The sequence below is a fragment of the Sitodiplosis mosellana genome, unplaced genomic scaffold (assembly GCF_009176505.1).
Source record: "Sitodiplosis mosellana isolate CC-2019 unplaced genomic scaffold, AAFC_SMos_1.0 Smas_scaffold_1, whole genome shotgun sequence".
NCBI classification, from domain to species: Eukaryota; Metazoa; Arthropoda; class Insecta; order Diptera; family Cecidomyiidae; genus Sitodiplosis; species Sitodiplosis mosellana.
Genome location: NW_022595244.1, coordinates 6,221,772 through 6,243,491, shown reverse-complemented (window position 1 = coordinate 6,243,491; position 21,720 = coordinate 6,221,772). Strand labels below are relative to the sequence as shown.

Below are 21,720 nucleotides of genomic sequence, written 5' to 3'. Positions count from 1 at the left end.
CTTCAAAATTATTTCATTATTATGATTTCATCGATTTGTGGATATGTTTTCTAACTTCCCAATGTATTGATTGAAAATTTATTTTTATGAAACACTTGGAAATTGACACACATCGAAAGAGAAATTAAACATTTCGAACCTTTTTATTTTTGAATGACGATTTTATTATCTCCTTGATAAATTCCTTGGCATCATTTTATTCGTAGCTAAATATGTACAAACAAATATGATTCAAACAATTAGAGGACTATATTTACGGCCTGTTATGCCCAAACCGGTGACTTTGTACAGTGAAGAGCCATTTTGTGAAATCACTTCTGCAGCTAAAGTATACGCATCAACTATGGTAGATGCAGCACTGACAAATAAAATATCTCTATTCGGTCCACCAAATGCAAATGAACTTGTTCCGTTAATGGGCAATTTTGCAACTACCTCTGCTTTATGTGATCTACAGGAAAGGGATTAAAGCATACAGTCGAATAAAATCTTAATTTCATTTTGAAAAAAATAAATAACTTACTTTACATCAAGTTTCCAAACTGAATTTCCTCCATATTCATTGGTATAAACAAATCCATCAGTATCTGTGTCTAAATTAATGAAGATTTGACTAGAATTATGACGCGCTGAAAGTATTACAAAAGGAAAAGAACAATTAAATAAATGAATTTTAATCTAAAATCGTTTTCAAATGCATTGATAATTACATAAAGTGTTGACGTCAAATGCTACACGACCATTGGCTAGAAAAAAAGAGCAACCTATTATCACATTTGTTCATTTCTAAATTTATATATTGAATAACATACAGATATTCCCGTTAGGATTCAAACGAAACTGCTTGATCACCTTCGAACAAGGGTCAAAGTGGTAAAGAATATCTTTATAGAAAGTCAGACCGTCTGTAGTTTGTGTGCCGGTGAAAAGTTGTTGCAGTCCTTTCATTTTTGTATACGTGTAAAATGATGAATTCTTAGGTCCACTGCAGAAGGTGGTATGATGTGTTCCACCATAGAATATTCCTTCATCGCTTGTACGTGCGGTGGCTACACCGCTCGTCGAATCGCTTTCTTCAACACCAAAAAGTCTACTCACAATATTAGCTGTCGGAGATCTTCCATCCCATTCAACTATTTCGGTAAAGTGCCCGACACCGACGGCAAAAAGATTTTGAGTTTTATTCTTCGATTTAATTGGCAGAATGAATGAAGGGTATTGTTGTCCAGCTATAGAAGCTGAATATATTTTGTCCTCTTCAAAATCATAGCGAAAAATTATTGGATTACTGCTCGAGCCAAGGAAATCTACATAGTACAAACTTTGTGAAGAACTTTCCCAAATCAATGAGTATGGAAAAAGAGCTTCAGCTGTTTGAATTTTTGTAATTTGTGGCCCAGAACATTTCGAATGCGATGAAACCTGAAAAACACATTGAATGGTTTCATTGAATTTAACTTATGAAGCTCTTAATCATAATTACCCTAACATAGTAAACATGTTTGCTTTTAAGATCTATAAATACCTACCTTCGTGCAAATCACAAAAAGAATACTTGAAAAAAAGGTGAGCTTCCACATTTTTGAAATTAACACTTTTCCACCTTTTAATATCACGGAAGTAGTTTAGTATATAAAAACTGGTTTCTTACTGAATCATCAAGTGAGGAAAACTCCATTTTATACTCTCGATTTTGTTTACCTTTGTTAAGAGTGTTTTAAGTAAATAATATTTACAATAACAGTTGCACAGTGAAGAAATAGCGAAAGAAAGAGGAAAACAGACGATACTGACGTCCATATCTCTTTTTCTATCTGGTTAAACGCATGGACGTCAGTACCGTCTGTTTTTTCCTCTTTCTGCTTCTTGTCCCTCGCTACTTCTTCATTATCGTGTAATGCATAGATTGAATTTTTTTTTCATATAAAAGCGAAAACGGCTTTTGCGCGTTCGATTTGACATTTTTGAAATATCTCTAGAACAACCACTCGTGGTACAGTTATTATGAGTCATTTTTAGGTATATTTTCTGAAAATTTCATGGGTAGTTATCTGGATATTCACAGAAACAGTAGGCAATATGGCTATTTTGTAGCATTTTGACCTTAGATGGCCACCAAATCGCGGTGAAATGTTCTCAAATCAACCTATTACAAGATAGTTTATCACGAGCAATCCAAATCTGAAACAATAAATCCACCCTATCATTGAATCTAAAGAATGTTATTATTGATTTAGAGATTTAACAAAATACGTGTTTTTATTATTATTATTATTATTGTTATTATTGTTATACAAAGCAACCAATATTGAAACACTCGACTCAACAACACAGAAGACATTTGGAACTATCATGAAATAGTGTTGTTTATTCAAGTGATTTTCAGTGTCATTATAATTTAACTGATGCGTAGTAAAAAATATCAATATTGATAAATTTACAATATAACCGTTTAATTGATTATCTTTCTCTATTAAGCTTTGTGATCGGTATTTCAAATAAATTAATTAATCCGAAGTTTGGACAAACATTATTGAATCTGAAACGGGATTGTGATTTGAAACGGAACAGACAAAAAAATCACTTCCGAAAACTTAGGAAAATTTATTCTAAAACACTAATTTTCTGTGCAGACAAAGAACAGCACAAGAAAATTTCAACCAAATCATGCATAGAGAATGTGAAATGTGTTAAAACATAATCATCAAGCATGTTGTAGTTTATAAATGTTGATACATTATTATTTAAATAAATTAAAATGTTACAAAACTGTTGATTAAGAATCATTTCCAAATCCTTCGGGAAAATAACATACAAACTAGATTACTTCTCTCACTTCAATCTTCGCTGATAATTTCATATTAGCTGCACTCAATAACCCTTGAATAATATTTAGTATTTTAGTTACACATTGTACAAACTGAGAAACTTCATTTTTTGGAAGGTCTAGCATTTTTGTGGATAATGAATTAAACTTTAGTCAGATTGGAATGGTGCTATTGGAATGGTTAGCCAGATTGGAATGGTGCTATAGCTCTATTAGAAAGATAATCCAATTGCCTCGATAGAACCTATATTCGTATATTTTCTGTGAATACTATAAAAGTGTCACCGAGCCATGAGAGACATTGGCCCAATCTTCTGTGAATACTAATTGGTTAATAAAGCATTCAATGAGATCAAATGAAACTCTCTTAAATATTCTTTTAAATTTTTACTTTAGTTATTGGCAACGATTTCATTTATTCTTGACCAACAATTTCGTTTTCTGATCTTTGAGTAAATCATTTATATTATATAACATATGATACTTTATTTAGATGTTCACCTACACTACCTGTAATATGTGAATACAATCAAATTGTGTCAAACAGGTAATTTTTCTACAATTTCGAGTAAGAGCAACAATGCTTAAATGAAAATACAATTTAAAAAAAATTGATCAATCAATTGCACAAAAGCAAATTGTTTGCTTCTATGGAATGTTTTTTTTTAAATAAATAACCGAATTCACAGTGTATTTGTCAAGTTGTGTTGACAACTCAGATAAATCTGAAAGAAATTGTTATTTTGTAGTTGCTACCAGCCGCAAAAAGTTATTATGAACAAAGACCGAATTGGCTTTTACTTCTACTAGAAATTGTTTTTTATTCAAGTGATGCAATTAGGCGACGATATTTAGGGCCATTTGATCCCAAGCCAGTGACTTTGTACAGCGAACTTTCAATTTCCTTGATATTTATAGGACGTCCATCGAACGGGTCGATTATATGTGATCCACGAATAGCAAATAAAATATCCTTTCTAGGGCCACCAAACGCGATGCCGTTAAGTCCAGAAGGTAATTGAACAATGGTCTTCCTGTAGTTTTTGTCCTGAAAAAAAGAAGATACAGAATCATAGCATTTTACATTCATATAATATTTTCATATTTATTCACCTTGGGTCAATTTTCCAAACTGAACCATCAAAATAGCTTACGGTGTATACAAATCCATCAGTGTCTGTGTCCAAGCTAATTGGCCAACTGCCAGAAGCTACGAAAATTATTTAAAAATAATTCATTTTTTTATTCTTTTATCGCATCTTTTAAGCCATTGAAAATCGATTTAAGTATAAAGAAGTATTGGAAATTGTTCATGAATTACGTGAAGTATGGAAGTCGAATATAACATGACCGTTGCCTAAAATGAAAAAAATAAAACTAAATTGTATCATTTGTGTATTCGTCATTCATAAAATGATCTTACAAATATTCTCTTTTGAATCTAGCTGGAAGCCGATGATCGTCCACGTACAAGTGTCAATGTGATAAAGCATATTTCTCTTTACATCAGAAGCAACACCCGTCGTCGACATTAAACCCGTAAACAGAAGTTCTGCTTGTCTTAGATTCACATACCTATAAAATGATGAATTGGCAGGTCCACTGCAGAATGAATCGTGGAATGTTCCTCCGTAGAAGATCCCATTTTCACTTGGACGTCCAACATCCCAGCTGCTTCCCGGATCGTTTAATTCGACACCAAATAGTGTGCCCACAATATTAGCTGTCGGAGATCTTCCATCCCATTCAATTATTTCGGTGTTGTGACTGATACCGACGGCAAAATGGTTCTGGCTTTTATTACACTCTGAACTCATCGGAAGAATGAATGTGGGAGATGCTTGTCCGACTATAGAAGCGCCATATGTTTGGTTTTCTCCATAGTCATAGCGATAAATTGATGTTTGACTGCGATTTGCGAACAAATCCACATAGTAAATAGATCGGGTGCAATCATCCCAATGGATCGCTTGTGGAAAAGCAGCTGCGGGTGCTGGAAGCATTACAACTTGAGGTTCTTGTAAAGATTGTGGCTGTTGTGGATATTGAGGTTGTTGTTGGAGAGGTTGAGGCTGTTGCGAAGCGGAAAAATTTTCAGGTTGCTGCGAAGCATGAAGAGATTCTAAAATGTATCAATAAATCTTAATTTATAAACGAATTTAATCACATTTTACCGAACAAACCACACAATGAATTAAAACACTAGAAAAAACGATGATTTTCAACATTTTGAAAATGACAACTTTTTTTTGCTCCGAATAATTTTATCAGCGAGCCAGACCAGCGATAAATACCAATTTACAGATGCAATAAATTTAAACTTTTTATTGTTCTCATTTCTAAAACCATCATTTGATATTTATTCATAACCAATCTCTGCTTCGCCTCATCTACAAATAATTTGATTGCTTTGAAATCATGACATAATTTCATTATCTTTGACTAAATATCGTGTCAGTCAACCGTAAATCGAATGATAAACACAGATAAACAATTAAATTAATCAAACAGATTCTTATGTGTGCCCTACGTATGTCGTGAGATGTTAATTCTTTTTGGCAGTATTGACATTTATACATAAACGATTTTCCATGATTATTGGCTTGATGAACTTTCAAATCTCTCTTGTATGCATACGATTTGCTGCATTCAGTACATTGGAAGCGTTTTTCTGTTGGTTTCATGTTGTGCTCTCTATCAAAATGTTCTTTCAAGTAATTTTTTCGTGAGTAATTTTTTTTTGGTACATTGATGAGGTTTTGGTCTTATCCCGGATTGAAATGCACATTATCCATATATTTTTTTAATTTTTTATTTTGTGTGTACGTTTTTTCGCACTGTGAGCATTGATGGCGTGCTGAAAAAAAAGAATAGACATTCCAGTAAGTTTTTTGTAGGATAGGAGACAAATAAAATTAAAAAAAACACATTCTTCTAAAAAAAACAATAATTGAATACCAAAAGCGGACAAATATCAACCAAAAATAGAACAGATAAAGCAATGATGATTTCATTCAGTTGCCAGATTATACGTTGAAATGCCAAAAATCGATGCGTCGATTTGTCCCGAACTCTAATAAATATTTACTTTAAATTTTGAATTCGCAAAATCCAATGAACGAAATCCAAAAAGGTGACATTTCCGCTCTTGGTTTTTTTCTAGTCTTGTATAGTGAGCGATATTATGTAAAAGAGAATGTAAAAGACTCACCTGCCATAGCAGAGGTTTGATGCAGCAATACTTGCCGTTGTATTATCTGTATTTGCTCATCACACACTCAATATTATAGCGACATCTATTATTAAAATAGCTTGTAGTAAACGCATTCATAGCATTTCACTGTAGTTTCGATGTTACCTATTAAATTCCCCTGTGGTATGTAGTTAACAAGTGTCAAACATGAATGTGTCAGTACTACAAGCTATTTTAATAATAGATGTCGCTATAATATTGAGTGTGCATATGCAGTGTAATAGAATTAAATACTAAATTTAGTGTCAAGTATTGATGGAGGCTGATAGATTTTCATCTAGATGTATTTATGTAAATCGAACAAATATGTGTTAGACAGGTCTCACGGAGCTTCTGGTTTTACTAAAGGTACTAATATTATTAGCCGGCTGTTGTACAGCACTTCCATCGTATTTAGCTCGTCTTTTCGGAGTTTGAGAGTCCGATTCTTCAGTCGGTGAATTACAGAATCTATAATTGGATGCAACATAATTATATTAGACGGCCTGAGAAGAAAAACCTTTCCTACAAAACCTGTGCGCAGAACACAAACACAGAAATTTTTTAGTCAAAAGGCGAACAGCAAATTTGCGAGCGCAAAAACCTAATATATTTACAGCGAGCGCAAAAGCATAACAGACCTACTTATACGGAGTTTGCATGCTAGTAGGCTTGTTATACTTTTGCGCTCGCTGTTAATATATTAGGTTTTTGCGCTCGCAAATTTGCTGTTCGCCTTTTGACTAAAATATTTCTGTGTTTGTGTTCTGCGCACAGGTTTTGTAGGAAAGGTCTTTCTTCTCAGGCCGTCATTAATATTGACATTTTCATTGAATTCAACTGAATTAACACTATGACTGTTCTTGGGGCATCCAGGGCCCCCAGAGAACTTTAAAGTTGAATAAAAGTACTAAACAGTGTATAAACCAACCGGAGTTAAGTCTCATTGTATAGATTGAACATTTCTCTACACGAATGACATATACACATATGCATATGTGTGAGTATGTGTAAAAAACGCTGGATTATTCCATACCGAGAACATGACGTATTTGAAACGTCTAACTCCATCTACGGATTTTTCCAGCAGTTGTGTTCTATTGAGTTGCGGTTTCAACTATTTTTGGGCGAAATTATCTCAAAAGTATGCTAAAATGAGTTATTTGTCATGCGAACGCTCAAACGACTACTGTTAATGTACGCACTGATTCAGTGGACATGCAATGGTTACTAGATGACAAATTTACAATACACTCGAGTGCGTGTATTTGCGCGTACATTTCCGGTAGCCGTTTGAGCGTTCGCATAACAAATAACTCATTTTTGTATATTTTCGAGATAATTTCGCCCAAAAATAGTTGAAATCGTTATATATCTACTCGATTCACAGCTACTGGAAAAATCCGTAGATGGAGTTAGACGCCCGTACCAAATATAATGTATTGAAACTCCATATACATGCTCGGAGTATGGATTATTCTTGGGGGACTACAGGGCCCCATAGCTATTTTATATTATAACTGGACTATGATAAGAGATATCGACTTGGTGTCTATGACGAAGTTGTAGTACTCAAGCTGCTCTACAACTTTGCCGAAGATACGAAGTCGTTATCTATTTATTTATTTATTTTATTTATTTATTATCTCTTATCAATTACGCGAGAAACCGCGAAAAACCGCGAAAAAACGCGTTTTTTTCCTTATCATTTTTCACGGAAGTTCCGTGACGGAGCTCATAAAAGATAACGAAATAATGAATGAAAATAAAAGTAGTACTCGACCAGAACTACAACTTTGCCTTGGACACCATCCCGGTATCTCTTATCACTTCCGTGAAAAATGATAAGGAAAAAACGCGTTTTTCTGCGGTTCCTCGCGTATTCCGCGAAACTGATAAAAGATAACGACTTGGTATTTTCGGCAAAGTTGTAGAGTAGCTTGAGTACTACAACTTCACCATAGACATCAAGTCGTTATCTCTTATCAGTTACGCGAAAAAACGCAAGTTTTTGCTTATCATTTTTCGCGAAACTGATAAGAGATAACGACTTGGTGTCTGTGGCAAAGTTGTAGTACTCCACCTGCTCTACATTTCTGTCGAAGAGGCAAGTCTCTTACTTCTTATCGGCTTCACTAAAACGTGGTGGGAAAATTTCGCGATTTTCGCGTTTTTTTGCGTTTTTTCGCGATTTTTGCGGAACTGATAAGAGATAAGCAATATTTGTTGCAACAAAATTATAGCAAACCTCGAGTATAACAACTTTGCTTTAGACACTAATTTGTTATCTCTTATAACAGTCCAAATTTAATATGAAATACATATGGGGCCCTGGAGGCCCCCAAGAACTGTAATAGGTAAAAAATATGAAGAACAGTTAAAGTGTTAAAGCAAATCTAATTCACCTCGAAATGCACAGTCGCGTCTGGTATCAAATGAAAACAGTGGCTTTGTTGGCGCGGCAGTTGGTCCATTTGTGGAGTTGGTTTGGCAGTTGGTCCAGTTGGTTACTTCAGCTCCTTCATGTAATTTTCGATATTAAGTGGCAGTTTACACAATTGGTAGACCATACTGTGGAATGCTGCTCGCTTATGTGCCATCGGACGGTGTGAATCAGAGGGGATATAACACGGTGTATTTGACGGTTTTCCATAAACAGAAAAATCAATCGATCCATCGGTTTTTCGATTCAAAAGCACATCTAAAAATGGTAAACAACCATTCTCTTCTTTTGCGGTGGTGAATTTGATTGTTGGCCACTTTGAGTTTAAATGTGCTAAAATCGGTTGTTCCTCTTCTTTTTCGATTATTGAAGTATAGTCATTTCCATTAATATCTGTTACGAAGAAATGTCAAAGCAAACAAGACGAAACATACTCTTGGTTGTTATGTATCAATGGAGACGAACAAATGAATTTTCACTACAGATGTCACTGCATCAAGTGAAAAAGTCATTGAATTTGGAAGGAAAAGTGGAGGCTTTGGCACAAAATGACCTACTTGATCGCGTTGCTTCTTCAAGATGTTCATGCATATTAAACTCATAATCACCACGGAATCGCTGTCAAGTTGTGCTCAGAATTTGGTCGAAGGAGAAATGATTTTTGAATGCAAAAACATTGCTTAATAATATGCATTCAGCGCTGCTGAACGGATACTCGATCCAAATGATAAAGAAATTAGTTGCGACTCATTCAAAAAAGATTGAGAGAACAAATTCAACGACTTTATCATGTGAAAGAGAGCCAATGAAGAGAATAACCTTCCCATACATTCCCGAGATCACAAACAAACTCAAAAGTGTATTTGAAAAACACAATTTTGAAATAGGTCTCAATTCCAGCAGTAAACTACAAAATACATTGGTGAATCTCAAAGATAAAACCGATGACATCAAAAAATCGGGAATTTATGAAATTTCATGCAGCGAATGCGAAGAGAAATACACCGGCCAAACGAAACGTAGCATAGAAACTCAATTGAAAGAACATCTAACGAGTGTGTAATTGTGCATAAACGCCAAGCAACAAAATCAGCTGTGGCACTACACGCGCTAGAAACCAACCACACGCAATGGGATACGAGCAATATCAAACTGAAAAAAACAAGTAAACACGGCACACATACTCGACGCATACGAAAGCATCTATATGTATCTAAACAGAAGCATCGCAATGAACAATATGGAGGCCCCAAAACGCTCACCATTGTTCAGATCGATTGAAATCTATTTCAAGTAGCTGTTGTTCTGTTACACCGAATTTTATTGTTGTAGTTGTTGTTATTTTTTAGCGTGCGACCGCACATTGTTGCAATTTCTTTCTTTTTTCTCTCACTCACAAATGTCGAAATGCATCCGAACCAAAATTTCGCATATAAATGAATATTCATATTGATTTATGTTTGAAATTTGAAAAAGCGAAGTCACTCTAAGGTGTTTTATTTAAAATTTAATCGTAGATTGAAAGAATCTTTCCATGTATTAGACTTTGCGGTACAAAATTTTTTTGTCGTTTTTCCACAACTACTCAGAAACATGAATGTTGACTTAAAATCAAAGCACAAACAGAGTGCAATTTTATATTGCCTCTTTTTTTCCAAAAAAAGAAACATGAATGTTAGCATTATTCGGTATAATCGCAAAGTTTGTAAAATTCAATTACACGCAAAGAAATGTAATTTATGTGTCTAGTCGCTAAGGAATTAAAAAGATGTGAATTTTGTTCCGGCCAATAACTTCTCAGAAGAGGAGAGTAAAACCCATTAAACGATGGATGGCTACAAATTTTACAATCATCATAAATCTGTCATCTTTGTTTTGCCGCGGGGAAAAAATCGTTCAAAAAGACAAAGAAAAGAAAATAATATTACCTCTAAAAACATCTAAGACCATCTTTCGAAAAGTTCCAAATTTAATTTCTTTCTTCGCGAGTCGTCATTTTCAATTTAATGATTTTCCTTTTAATTATTGAAAAAAGCAAGGGCGCTGCAATGAATTGCTTTTTTCCGGGTCTAAGCGATGAAATAATTCTTGTTTACATGTAATGCGCTTCCTTTTCGAATTCATTTCTAATAGGATTAAGTGCACGATTTATCGTTTTAATTAAACGACCGAAAAAACGTTCATTTTCATTCGGAAATGAATCATAAAGTTTAATGGTGAAAGACATTTCGAATAGAAAATGACTCATTTTTATGACTCAACGCGTCTTATAGCTGTCTGAACGAACGAACGTAGTAGACGATGCCGAAAACTATGCTTTGTGATGTTCATTCCAATAGGCCCTTTTGAATAGTTCAAATTCGTTATCAATTTCCAATTTCGGTCGCATGTAAATGTGTCGTCGTCATCGGTTGCTGCAGCGAGCCTTTTGTATCGCACTCTGCTGATAACAGGCTTCGGATCGTCGTCCAAACGCCAAACGAAATGGAAAACGAGATAATGACATCAGTTTCAGTTTGACGGTCAAGTAGTCTAGTGAACGGAATAATTTCCAAGTGTTGAACAAGTTGAATCAAGTTGCAAAAAGCTGCAAAAATTAACCAAATCTGTAATTTGGTGATGAATATATCGATCGTAGTCCTTTGTGCGTAACTTTCTACGTTATATTTCCATTAAAAGAGATATTTTTCTGCGCGTTTAGTGCAATTGAACTTTGTACTGAGTGTCGAAACAGAATAGTTCTACTTTATGAAGCTAATTGGCCAGTTTTACAACAGTAGTGATAATGAGTGTTTTGTTTGTATTTGTAGGCGCCATTTTGGCTTGTGCAACAACATGCCGATGCCAAGGCATCGAATTGGTGGGTACGGATCGTGAAAACATCTACGAATACGTGGGAAGTGTGAGTGTGAATGCTCAAACACCATGGGATGATCAAACGGGTGGAAAATTCCCGCAATCGGCTGGTTGGAAAATACGCGGTACAGTGAAGCTGCAACGTACCAACGACCAAACTCTCGTTGTATCGGTAAGAGTAGTCAATAAGGCAAAATCTCATTAAAACAATCTGTTCGTAGAAACGAATGAAATTATCACCCAGTGGAATTATTACAAAGCATGTTTACATGTGCTTGTTATTGACTGACTGGCTGTGAAATGAAAACGATATTACATTGCGGCATCCAGTTGAACTTTGCAGCAGATCAAATTTGATTCGTTTGTCGTTCACTTACAGCGTCTAATTCAATTGTTGAGTATAGGCATTGAAAGTCGGTTACTCGGTGCTATCAGCATATTTGTGATAATGATGACGCGATGGGTGATAGGTCAATATTTCACATATTTTTGTATTTTGCCCATTATCATAATGCAAAATGATAGTGTATCTCTAGTGTCTTCCATTTCTTTCAAGCTATTTTTAAAATAGGCTATTTATAATTCCACAATCTGACAAAAGTTACGTTGACATTCATTTCCTGGTTGCTCTTGAACGTCAACAATATCAAACATCCAAACCAAATCCGTCTCTTCTTCTTCTCTCTCTCTCTGTGTGTGTAGCTGGCCGTCGAAAAGATAACGGTCGACAAGCAGAATGGAAATGCAGCCGTATTCTATCAAAACAAGGAAATGCAAACACTCTACAACCCATTCAAAGTTGTGTATGTCAATGACACAATTGATTACATTCAATTCAAGGCGCGCGATTTGTTGTGGTCGAGGAATTTTAAGCGTGCCATTGCATCGGCATTTCAATTGAAAAACCTGAAGAATGGTGCGTTCGTGGAAGAAGAGGTAACGTAAAATGAAAACCAAAATAGCTAGAGCATACAGATGAAATTGCATTTTTTCACCCTTTTTTTTCCTTCTATTTAATACGCAATCAGCCCGGCATTCATGGCACATGCACCACGGAATACTATGTAACAACAAAATCAAATGGTCACTTGTCGATAAGGAAAAATCCCGTGCTCTATACATGTCGACCGCATTCGTGTGGCATCCATTCGCATCGATCAAATGTGCCTGAAACGAAATGCTTTGATGGCATTGAATCCACGAAGAATGTTATTGTTAGCAACGAAGCAATGTATGATTTAGCTCCACGAAACGGCGTTGAACAATCGAATCTGACGAAGGGTTTCGAAAACTATTATTTGGACCGTGTTTACGTGGAAGGAAACACAATGCTGCAAACATTTGAATCGACCGGTGAAACACAGTTGGTGGTATCGAAATTAACACTTACTTTTTCTGAATCAAATGAAATTGTGAATGCAATTGACGCTCACACCAATATGGATGCAGTGAAATCGAATCTAATCATTGAGGAGCATTCAATCAGCGATGCGACCGGTGAACGTCAAATATTCGAAACGGAGGAATTGGTTCATGTTGCCATCGATTTACTTGGTGCTTTAGCTGACAGTTTGGAAAGTGATGATATTCAGTTCGATGAGCCGTACGAACATCGTGTTGTCGATGTGATTCGTGTGTTTAGCCGTTGCGATTTTGAGTCGTTGAAATCTTTGTATCAATCGATAAGTGTTGGTAGTTCGTATCGTCAAGAGACGATGCGTAGCCTGCTGTATGATATTCTTCCGCGGACAGGAACAAAAGCAGCCGTTTTGTTGACACGTGATTTGATTGTGGAGAACTTGTGTAAACCAACAACGGTTCTTCAATTATTGATCACGCTACCGTTCCATATCACCGAAATGAGCGCTGATTTAGTAGTCGATTTGGAACCGCTCATGTGGCTTAGTAAGAAATGCAACAACACGAAAAATTTAATCCCAAATGAAACCATGATGAAATTTAAAACAAACTTATTTTCCAGGTATTGAACGACCTGACATTCGGCAGCTTGGTATTTTGAGCTTCGCCACTATTGTGCACAATGCATACTTTGCCGAAAAACTCTCTGAAAGTTCATTCGATAAGTATGTGCGCACATATTTCGATTTGTTTTTAGGTGAGAGACTGTTAACACCGGTATATGTGTACAGTGTACACGGCAATATCCGATTTTATGGCGAAAACAAAATATATATATTCTTGTACTTGCAGACAGTCATGATTACGAGAACAAATTGCTCTATTTACAAGCACTGGGTAACCTGAAATTGGGACTTGTTACCAACTACTTGGATCCCATCATTCGTGATGTTTCGCAGTCCGACGATGTTAGGTTCATGGCTACGTGGATAAAAGAATCGACAGCCGAACAGTCTACATCCAGTGAACGTAGGACAAATTACGAAACATTTTGGCCCATTTTCGAAAATCGTTCGGCACCCATTGAGTTACGTGTAGCGGCGTTCATGACACTGCTTACGTCTAATCCAACATCGGCACGCTTGATGAGCATTCACACACTCATGGAAAACGAAACAAATCCACACTTAGTGAACTTTTATCGCACCACATTACTCAGCTTGGCCGGTACCACACAACCATGCTACCAAAAACTGTAAATCATGATTTCGACTCTTCTCTTCTCTTCTTCGTCTTTGGCAAAAACAAATTTTGAATATTTTATGTTTATAGACGTCGTTTAACATCATCGATGATTCGACATTTGCCCAAAGCACCAGCCAAACGTTATTGGGTCACTGGCAATTACATATTCGACTATCGCAGCAGTGAATATGGTCTGGGCGCATCGTTACAAACACTTTTGATCGGCAACGGCAAGACACACTTGCCGCAAATTGCGTTCTTTAAACTGCGCCAAGAAGCCATGGGGAAATACACTAATGAATTAACGGTGAGTGCTTATACATTTCCTTTTTAGTTAGGTACTAATTTTTTTTCCCCAACGAATACCATTCCAATTTTAACTTTTTAAAATGCCATTTTCCCAAAGCTGTACATCAAAGCGCGTGGCCTGGATCATGTGCGTTTCGGTCAAATTGTCGAAAATGGGGCAACCATCAATTTGAGTAAATTAAGAGAAATTTTAACATCGCATAAAATGCCAACAGTCACAAAGACCCCGGTTCATCTGGAAATCATTGTGCAAATGGAAGGAAAAACCATTTTGTTCTTCTTTTTGAATCAACAATCATATAATGCATTAACCGAAGGCGACAGTAAGTTCGAAAAACTACCAATTTCTATCAGCAATTTAATGGAGTTTATTTTTCTCTCTGGTGATTTTAGTGCTGAATCGTTTGATGAAATTGCTGCACATGGACTCACACATCAATTTACAAAATTTACGCTGGCCATTCCATTCGCGGTACTCCGTTCCAACAGTCCTGGGCACACCAACCAGTCTAACCGTACAGAGTACAGTGCTATGTTCGCTTCGCGGAAATATTACGCAAAATATTCAAGGCGTTGAAATTGCGCGCAGCCACGAAATCGACCTACGGTACACATTCATTTTGTCAATGAAATCCCCAAAAGCCATCAAATTCATGACGGTTTATTTATTATTTGTAGTTATACATCGTTCACGGTAGTTACGTCGTTCAGTTACAATCCATTTTTGAATATGGAGCATTCGTTGAATCGCGAACAAGGTTTTTTGCTTTATTTACCGATCAACAATGATCTGAAATTCAATTTACAAAGATCATCGCTGTGGTTTTCATTCTTCCGCCCTGGCAATTTGATTAGCGGCATTTCATTGAAATCACGTATTCGCACAATAACACGCGGTCGACCATTACGAACGGACGAACATCCATACGTTGATATTACCGTTTATGAAGGCGATCCAAGTTTGGTGGTATGTAAAGCATTTCGATGCCATTCCAATTTAATTTAAACAAAATTTTAATTTCTTAAAAGGCAAGCAAACTAATCAATTACGAAATTGAAGACTTGGGCTTGATGATAACCGGTATATCGCATCCGTTCGATATTCTAAGTCACATGAAATTGATGTTTCACATGGAACCCTCTATTAATACATTGTAAGTTGAACCCATCTGCAAAAGAACCCAAAACACAGGAATAAAAAAATAAATCGAAACATTTCGTTTATAGTGTCTATCATGAAATGGAACCGTTGATGAAATTGTGGAGCTTGATACGAGTTAACGACATTCACATTGGCACAAACAAAAAGTTCACATTGCTATTTCATAATACGAAAAATACAAAGGTATTTCAAAAATTGAATTTCAGTATATTGAGGTATTTCCCAGAACACATGTGTTTACATCGAACCATTTTTTTCATCATCTCTTTCAGTTGGAAGGTCGATTTATAATCGTTCCGAACTCATTGAACGATGCTTCGGTCGATATACAAACGAGGACGGTCGATTTGACCTTTGAACACAAATTCGACGAAAATGTACTGCACAAATTGTCCATTGTGTTCGTTGTGCAAAATGATAAAGCAGTCAGTCGACACAGGAAGAGCGACCAAATAAAACTTCAATTGGCTGTTATCCATACGAATAAAAATCGAGAACTTTGGATGGTAAGACTAACGAATGTGTTTATTTAACAAGACAAAAATGTTCAATGTGCAGTTTTAGTGCTTAAAATTTGATACAATTTTGGTAATTAAAGTTAACCTTCGGTCGGTTGTTCCGTTGCTCCTTCGGCAGTAGCGGCAGCGGCTGCTGCTTCTGCACTTTGATCTTCGGTGCCATGGGGTTTTTCAGGAGAATCGGTTTCGCTTTGATTTGTCTCGTCTCCATTTTGATTGGCTTCATTCTCAATGGTTTCCGCATTTTGATTCGTTTCATCGGGAGTGTCTTCATTGACATTTTCACCTTCATCCAAATTATCGGTATTATCTGCATTGGTGTCGCTGGCTTCGAGTGGATTTATAGCATTTTCCACGTCCGACGGGTTTTCTTTATTACCTTCTTCTGTATTTGACACCGGTTCATTTTGAACATTTTCCTCGTCACATTTTTGTTGCTCATTATTTTCCTCATTTTTCGGTGGATCGTCTTCAACAGCAAGTGTTTGCACATCTACCTCGCTTTTATCACTTTCATTCTTTTCATCATTAGCTTCACTCGTATTTTTGCACAATTTCAGAGAATTCAATTCATTTACAGCTCCGACATTGGTTTCGTTTTGTGTCTCATTTTCCGTGTCTTTATGCATTTCATTTTCTGTATCGTTTTGCGTTCCGCATTCCACAAGTGTTTGTATGATTTCTTTGACACTGTCATAAAATGCCTTGACGCATTCAAATTCTGTCATTCCAAACGTGTGGCGATTTGTTAATTCAATGAAGTGTTCATTTTCTGCCGTTATTTTAATTGATGTAATTTTGATTCTCAACTTTTCGCACACGTCCCTAATGCAATCGGCCGATTGTTTGAGTTTCAAGCACACTTTACAACGAACACCCGTTCCGAGTAATTCAAGATTTGTGGTTAGCCAACCGTATCTCTCATGCCGTTCAAATTCCAAACCATTGCTGAATTTTCCAATCAATTCAATTAAATTCTTGTAAACCACACCTGAAATACGAAATGTACATTGCTTACATAGTAAAACCATAAAACTGAGTTACTGCAACAATTGATGCGAAATGCTCCACTTGAGTGGAAAATTTACCGAAATCTCCATTCATTTCTTTGGAAATGAATCTCAAGTGTTCTTGTTCATTGATGAGAATGGATTGAGTGCGAGCGATATTAATGTAAATCGCACGGCCGATTGGCCATAAAGTATGCTCTTGTGGGCTCATCGACCGAAAACCAATTCCACTCTTTTGTAATTCCTCGAAAATCGGTTCGTTTTCCTTTACATCGGAGATTTTATAGAATTCGCCTTCGATTTCCTTGTCATCGGTTTGAGTGGATTGGATTGCGTTTTGTACCTGAAATTTACAAACGTTGCCTAAGTTCTTATCGTAAAAAAAAAGATTCACAATGGATTCGGAATACTTACGGTCGTTAGGATGATTTCCAATTGATGTTCGTTGGTATCAGGTATGAATGGAATGTTCACAAGCGACCGACAACAACTGATTTCCGTGCATACAATCGCATCGTTCTCTAACTTTTCAAACACATTCACATCGCCCCAATTAAACTCCGGATATTTGCCAAACTCATCGACACAATGAACATCTTTGATAATTGGCTCGAATAAATCAGCAAACATGTTGTAACAATTTCCGTTCAACGCAATCACACCGTACGGATTTGCCTGCAATCCATCGACTTTAGCAATGCAATCAATAATTGACGGTTCATCGGATAGTTTGAGTAACTTTGTGAACAATTCCTCGGTCAAGTATTTCTTAATTAAAGTCTCATCGTATCTTGGATCAATGAATATTTCATCATACGAATTTGCTTTGTTCACACTATCCATGTGTTCGGCAAGTGGCCTGGAAAAAACAAGCTCATGTTTCACTTTGGCTAAAACAGCAATAAATTCACGTCACAGGAGTGAGCATTTCTTACGATTTCGATGACATCGTGTTGAGCATATGTTGGAGTTTAGCAATTTCTAGCCGAGCCAAGTTTAATTCATGCTCTTGTTTTTTAATCATTTGCGATGCATCCATGTCCTCGATTCGCTTTGGAATATCGGTGTTTTCATTTTCATCAGTTGGACGCTTGAAATGTTGCCGCACAAATGCCACCGCATCACTTGGCTTATCAACTTCATCGTAAAGTTTAATCAGTGCATAGCTTAATGCATCCATCACACCGGATACCTCCAAATAATGGCGATACTCAACACGTTTTAAATCAATCTAAGTAAGGACAAAACACAAGAGAAAAAATGTGAATATCATCGAACTTTGATTGAAAATCAAATTAAAAAATGCCACTTACTGCGTTCATCGTGTAGTCCGTACGTAATCTCGTTGAAAAATCGAAAGAAACTTTGAGGAGCGTAAATTTTGAGCTGCTGCACAATAAACGCTTCAAAGCAAAATATTTACATATTTTGCCAAAATCGAACCTACCACAACTCCAAACGACGATGAACATTAGTGTTCTAGAAGTATACGCAACACATTTTATGACTTGGATATTGATCAAACTTCAGCTAAACTCTTTTAAGCTTTTAATGGCATTTGAATTTTCTTTTTCTTTATAAAACCCCTCCGAGTTGAGTGCCGCATCAAAAACGTTCAGTAAATCAAATTACGAAAATTTTCCTCCAATATTCAAACACTTGAAGGTTTGCGAGTATATTGGTGTGTGTATTTGCTGTATTGAATGAAATCCTATTGGAAATTCGGCCTTGACATAATTTACCGTTGCCATGCAACTCATAATTGTGTTTGTAAACAGCTGCAGTTGGTTCCAATGTTTTTCAGTCACGGAATTCCAACTATTTCCATCGATTTAATAAATTTTTTGCTCACATTGCTGTAAGAGACTCGCATGCGACGTTTCCATGCTTAAGAAGCACATTTCTTTGTAAACAGCTTTAATAACACTTACCTCGAATGATTTATGCACATCAAAGGCGTGCACTGCATGTTTAGCTTCTTCTTACGATTTATACGGTGAATGTGCCAGAATTCTTGGAATTTCAATTTCAATGTTTGCGCAACGAGAGAGAGAGAGAGAGAGAGAGTTTGCATGCCACAAATTAAACAACATTAAAATGCAAGCATTTAAAGCATGCTCCGTGCTCACATTGCGCGCACACACATCACCGACACAGATCCACATCAATTAAAAGTGGCTGTGTGTTTAACTTGGCTGCGAAATTAATTGGTTCTGAATTTGACTTTTGATTTCAGTTAACCGGTGACGCGACGTATGAACCCATTGTATTTTTAAAACAACCCTATTTGCTGCGAGGCATCATTAATTTTGGCAACAAAAATGAAACGACCACGACATTACTGCAGAATCCAACGAAAATCATGTTTGAAGTGTTTGCTGACATTTTGTCGAGCACAAAAACGGCTTACGAACAAATACCAGACACAAAGCATTGTCCCCGTGAACTGCTTAAATTCAGTCCGCCACCTCAAAATAAAGTGTGCGATCAACATGTTTATCGTCATTTAACCACGCTACATGAATACGGGCTGAATATTACCTTCCACAATGTAAGTTGAAATGAATTTTTCTCAGTCGATTTCGGCAAGCGAATTTCGCTTCATGTACACAAATTTCAATCATTTTGTTCATTTTTTCTTTTCTCTTCGCCAGAATCCAGAATGGCTGCGGGAAGTCTTAACTCGATTCGACTATTTCATGACATCACTATCAACTCATATTGATTTGTACAAATTCACCGATGGAATCGATGCACAAATCAATACATTCTCCGATAAATTACAATTGACAGCTTTTCTAAATGGAAAAAATGTGACCATTCCCAACTTGCCTCTGTGGGTGAATCGAAATTTTGACGCAAAATTCGATCGACCTGAACAATTGGTATTCAGTTTGGGCAGTGCACGTAAGTTCTCTCATGAATATTCAACTTGTTTTGCATGCGTAATAAATTCATTCGTCTTTTTAGATATGTGTTCGATGGTGTCAACCGATGTGAATACTTTCGATGATAAAACAATTGCATTGGCTGATAAAATCAAGCCCAATTGTTCAGTATTATTAGTGGCCGATTGTTCAATCACATCTCGATTTGGCGTGTTTGTGAAACCAGTGAAACACGAAAGTGGTTTGGATGCGTTCGCAATCGAAATAAATATCGATGATCACGTCATCAAGTACTCACCTCGTGCTAATGGCAAAGATTACGTTCAATTGAAAAACTTGACGGAAATTGAAGTCACATCGTTCATTACACCTCTTGGTGAAGATGTCGAACTGAGGTAAATTTCCACATGGCTTCTGAAAAAATGATATTTCCCATGAAAGACACAATTTTTATACCAAAATTCTTCCAATTTGCAGTGTTCATGTCAATGCAGAAAACTTGCTTATCTTTGAATTTTTCAATAACATTCAAATTCAATACTATCGCGGCAATATTCTATCGATCCATGTTCCATCCGCAAACAAGGCCAAACTCTGCGGTGTTTGCAGCTTACCGTTCAATGCAGTCAATGATTATAATTACTGTAGTTGAAATTCAAAGATCTTTTTTTTACTAGTTTTTGATATTATCTGATTATTGAAAATTTATGCAAATTTGAGAGAAAAATACAACTTTTGGAGGATAAACATTTAGGAAACAATTATTATTAGGTGTGAAACAAATATTTTGAATAAAAGTTATTTTTAAATCTTTTCCTTGAAAAGCTCTGCAATTTGAAGTCAATTGCTCAAATCAATGGCTCAAAATCAAAATGTCGGACATTTTTGTGTCATTTGAGGATATCTCGACAATTTTCTTTCATTCCATACTTATCTATTTCCATATAAATTTATCAAAATAAAGTTTACATTAAACAAAAATAACTCCGAAGAATTTCAACACATTGATGAAGTCCTTCGAATTCTGACCTGGTAGATTTCCTTTTCCGGCTATTTATCTAACAATCTATTTACATCTATGGATGACTACCTTATTCATGTCATTTGCAGAAATGCAATTATCATTTATCAAAACGGAATGAAAAAAATTGATTTCGAATGATACCGTACAATCATTATATTGAAACACACAGTGTAAAATGAGGACAACACAAATTTAATCAGCATTGAGTTGCGACTTCAAAAGTTGTATGTGAGCGTATCTTTTTTGTTTGTAAATATGAAGCTGATAAGTACGATAGCATACCCGACGGCACCTCCTATAGGAAATGGATTATTGGGTACTACATGTTTGACTATCTTCTATGTTATATGTGATAAAATTTCAAAAGTATACACAACTAACAATTAAAAAATGTGTAAAGAATATGGAATGGCATTATTGTCAGCAATGTTTAGTTTTATGACATTGTCATGTACTAAAGTTTGACATGAATAATAACCAAATAAATATATGATGTTGGTGATTTGATCTAGTCTTTTTCCTCTTGATACAAATACATATTGCACACTATTGAGAAACTACGAGCTTATCATTTTAAATTATAAGTGGGAATCTGATAAAATGAACATATAAATCACGCCAATAAAACATTTGAATAAGTTGACCTCTAAATTTTGTAAAAAAAGCTGGAATCGTTGTGATAAATAAATGTATCAAAATGTGTTGGCGAAGATATGGTTATAAATAGGAAAACGATGTGCATTCAGATCATTTTTCCAGTGTGACTATAGACTTAGAGCCAGTGATAGTAGACTATCACTTCATAAAATTCCTGGATCATAGTACTAATAAAATGATTTAGTCAACA

The 21,720-nt window shown here is 35.9% G+C and overlaps 4 protein-coding genes across 4 annotated transcripts; 1 reads left to right on the top strand and 3 right to left on the bottom strand.

Moving 5' to 3' along the window:
* Positions 1-231: 231 nt before the first annotated feature.
* LOC129577983 (uncharacterized) lies at positions 232-1,580 on the bottom strand. The gene is made up of 4 exons (XM_055465964.1): positions 1,530-1,580; positions 813-1,422; positions 524-629; positions 232-451 (listed from the first exon to the last, which is right to left on the bottom strand). Exons 1-4 carry the CDS (start codon positions 1,578-1,580, stop codon positions 232-234), a joined length of 987 nt encoding a protein of 328 aa, XP_055321939.1.
* Positions 1,581-3,647: 2,067 nt separating this feature from the next.
* On the bottom strand, positions 3,648-6,045 carry LOC129577980 (uncharacterized). Its single transcript, XM_055465950.1, has 4 exons — positions 6,039-6,045; positions 4,299-4,949; positions 3,982-4,037; positions 3,648-3,875 (listed from the first exon to the last, which is right to left on the bottom strand). Exons 1-4 carry the CDS (start codon positions 6,043-6,045, stop codon positions 3,648-3,650), a joined length of 942 nt encoding a protein of 313 aa, XP_055321925.1.
* Positions 6,046-10,932: 4,887 nt separating this feature from the next.
* LOC129575172 (vitellogenin-5) lies at positions 10,933-21,375 on the top strand. Its single transcript, XM_055458182.1, has 17 exons — positions 10,933-11,146; positions 11,313-11,530; positions 12,061-12,294; positions 12,387-13,263; positions 13,340-13,474; positions 13,570-13,972; positions 14,050-14,269; positions 14,369-14,594; positions 14,665-14,878; positions 14,950-15,238; positions 15,301-15,425; positions 15,499-15,616; positions 15,706-15,939; positions 19,198-19,512; positions 19,616-19,868; positions 19,932-20,244; positions 20,327-21,375. Exons 1-17 carry the CDS (start codon positions 11,122-11,124, stop codon positions 20,499-20,501), a joined length of 4,374 nt encoding a protein of 1,457 aa, XP_055314157.1. The 5' UTR covers positions 10,933-11,121; the 3' UTR covers positions 20,502-21,375.
* On the bottom strand, positions 15,946-17,458 carry LOC129575179 (protein-arginine kinase-like). The gene is made up of 2 exons (XM_055458196.1): positions 17,040-17,458; positions 15,946-16,942 (listed from the first exon to the last, which is right to left on the bottom strand). The coding sequence occupies exons 1-2, from the start codon at positions 17,170-17,172 to the stop codon at positions 16,032-16,034; spliced, it is 1,044 nt and encodes a 347-aa protein (XP_055314171.1). The 5' UTR covers positions 17,173-17,458; the 3' UTR covers positions 15,946-16,031.
* Positions 21,376-21,720: the final 345 nt, after the last annotated feature.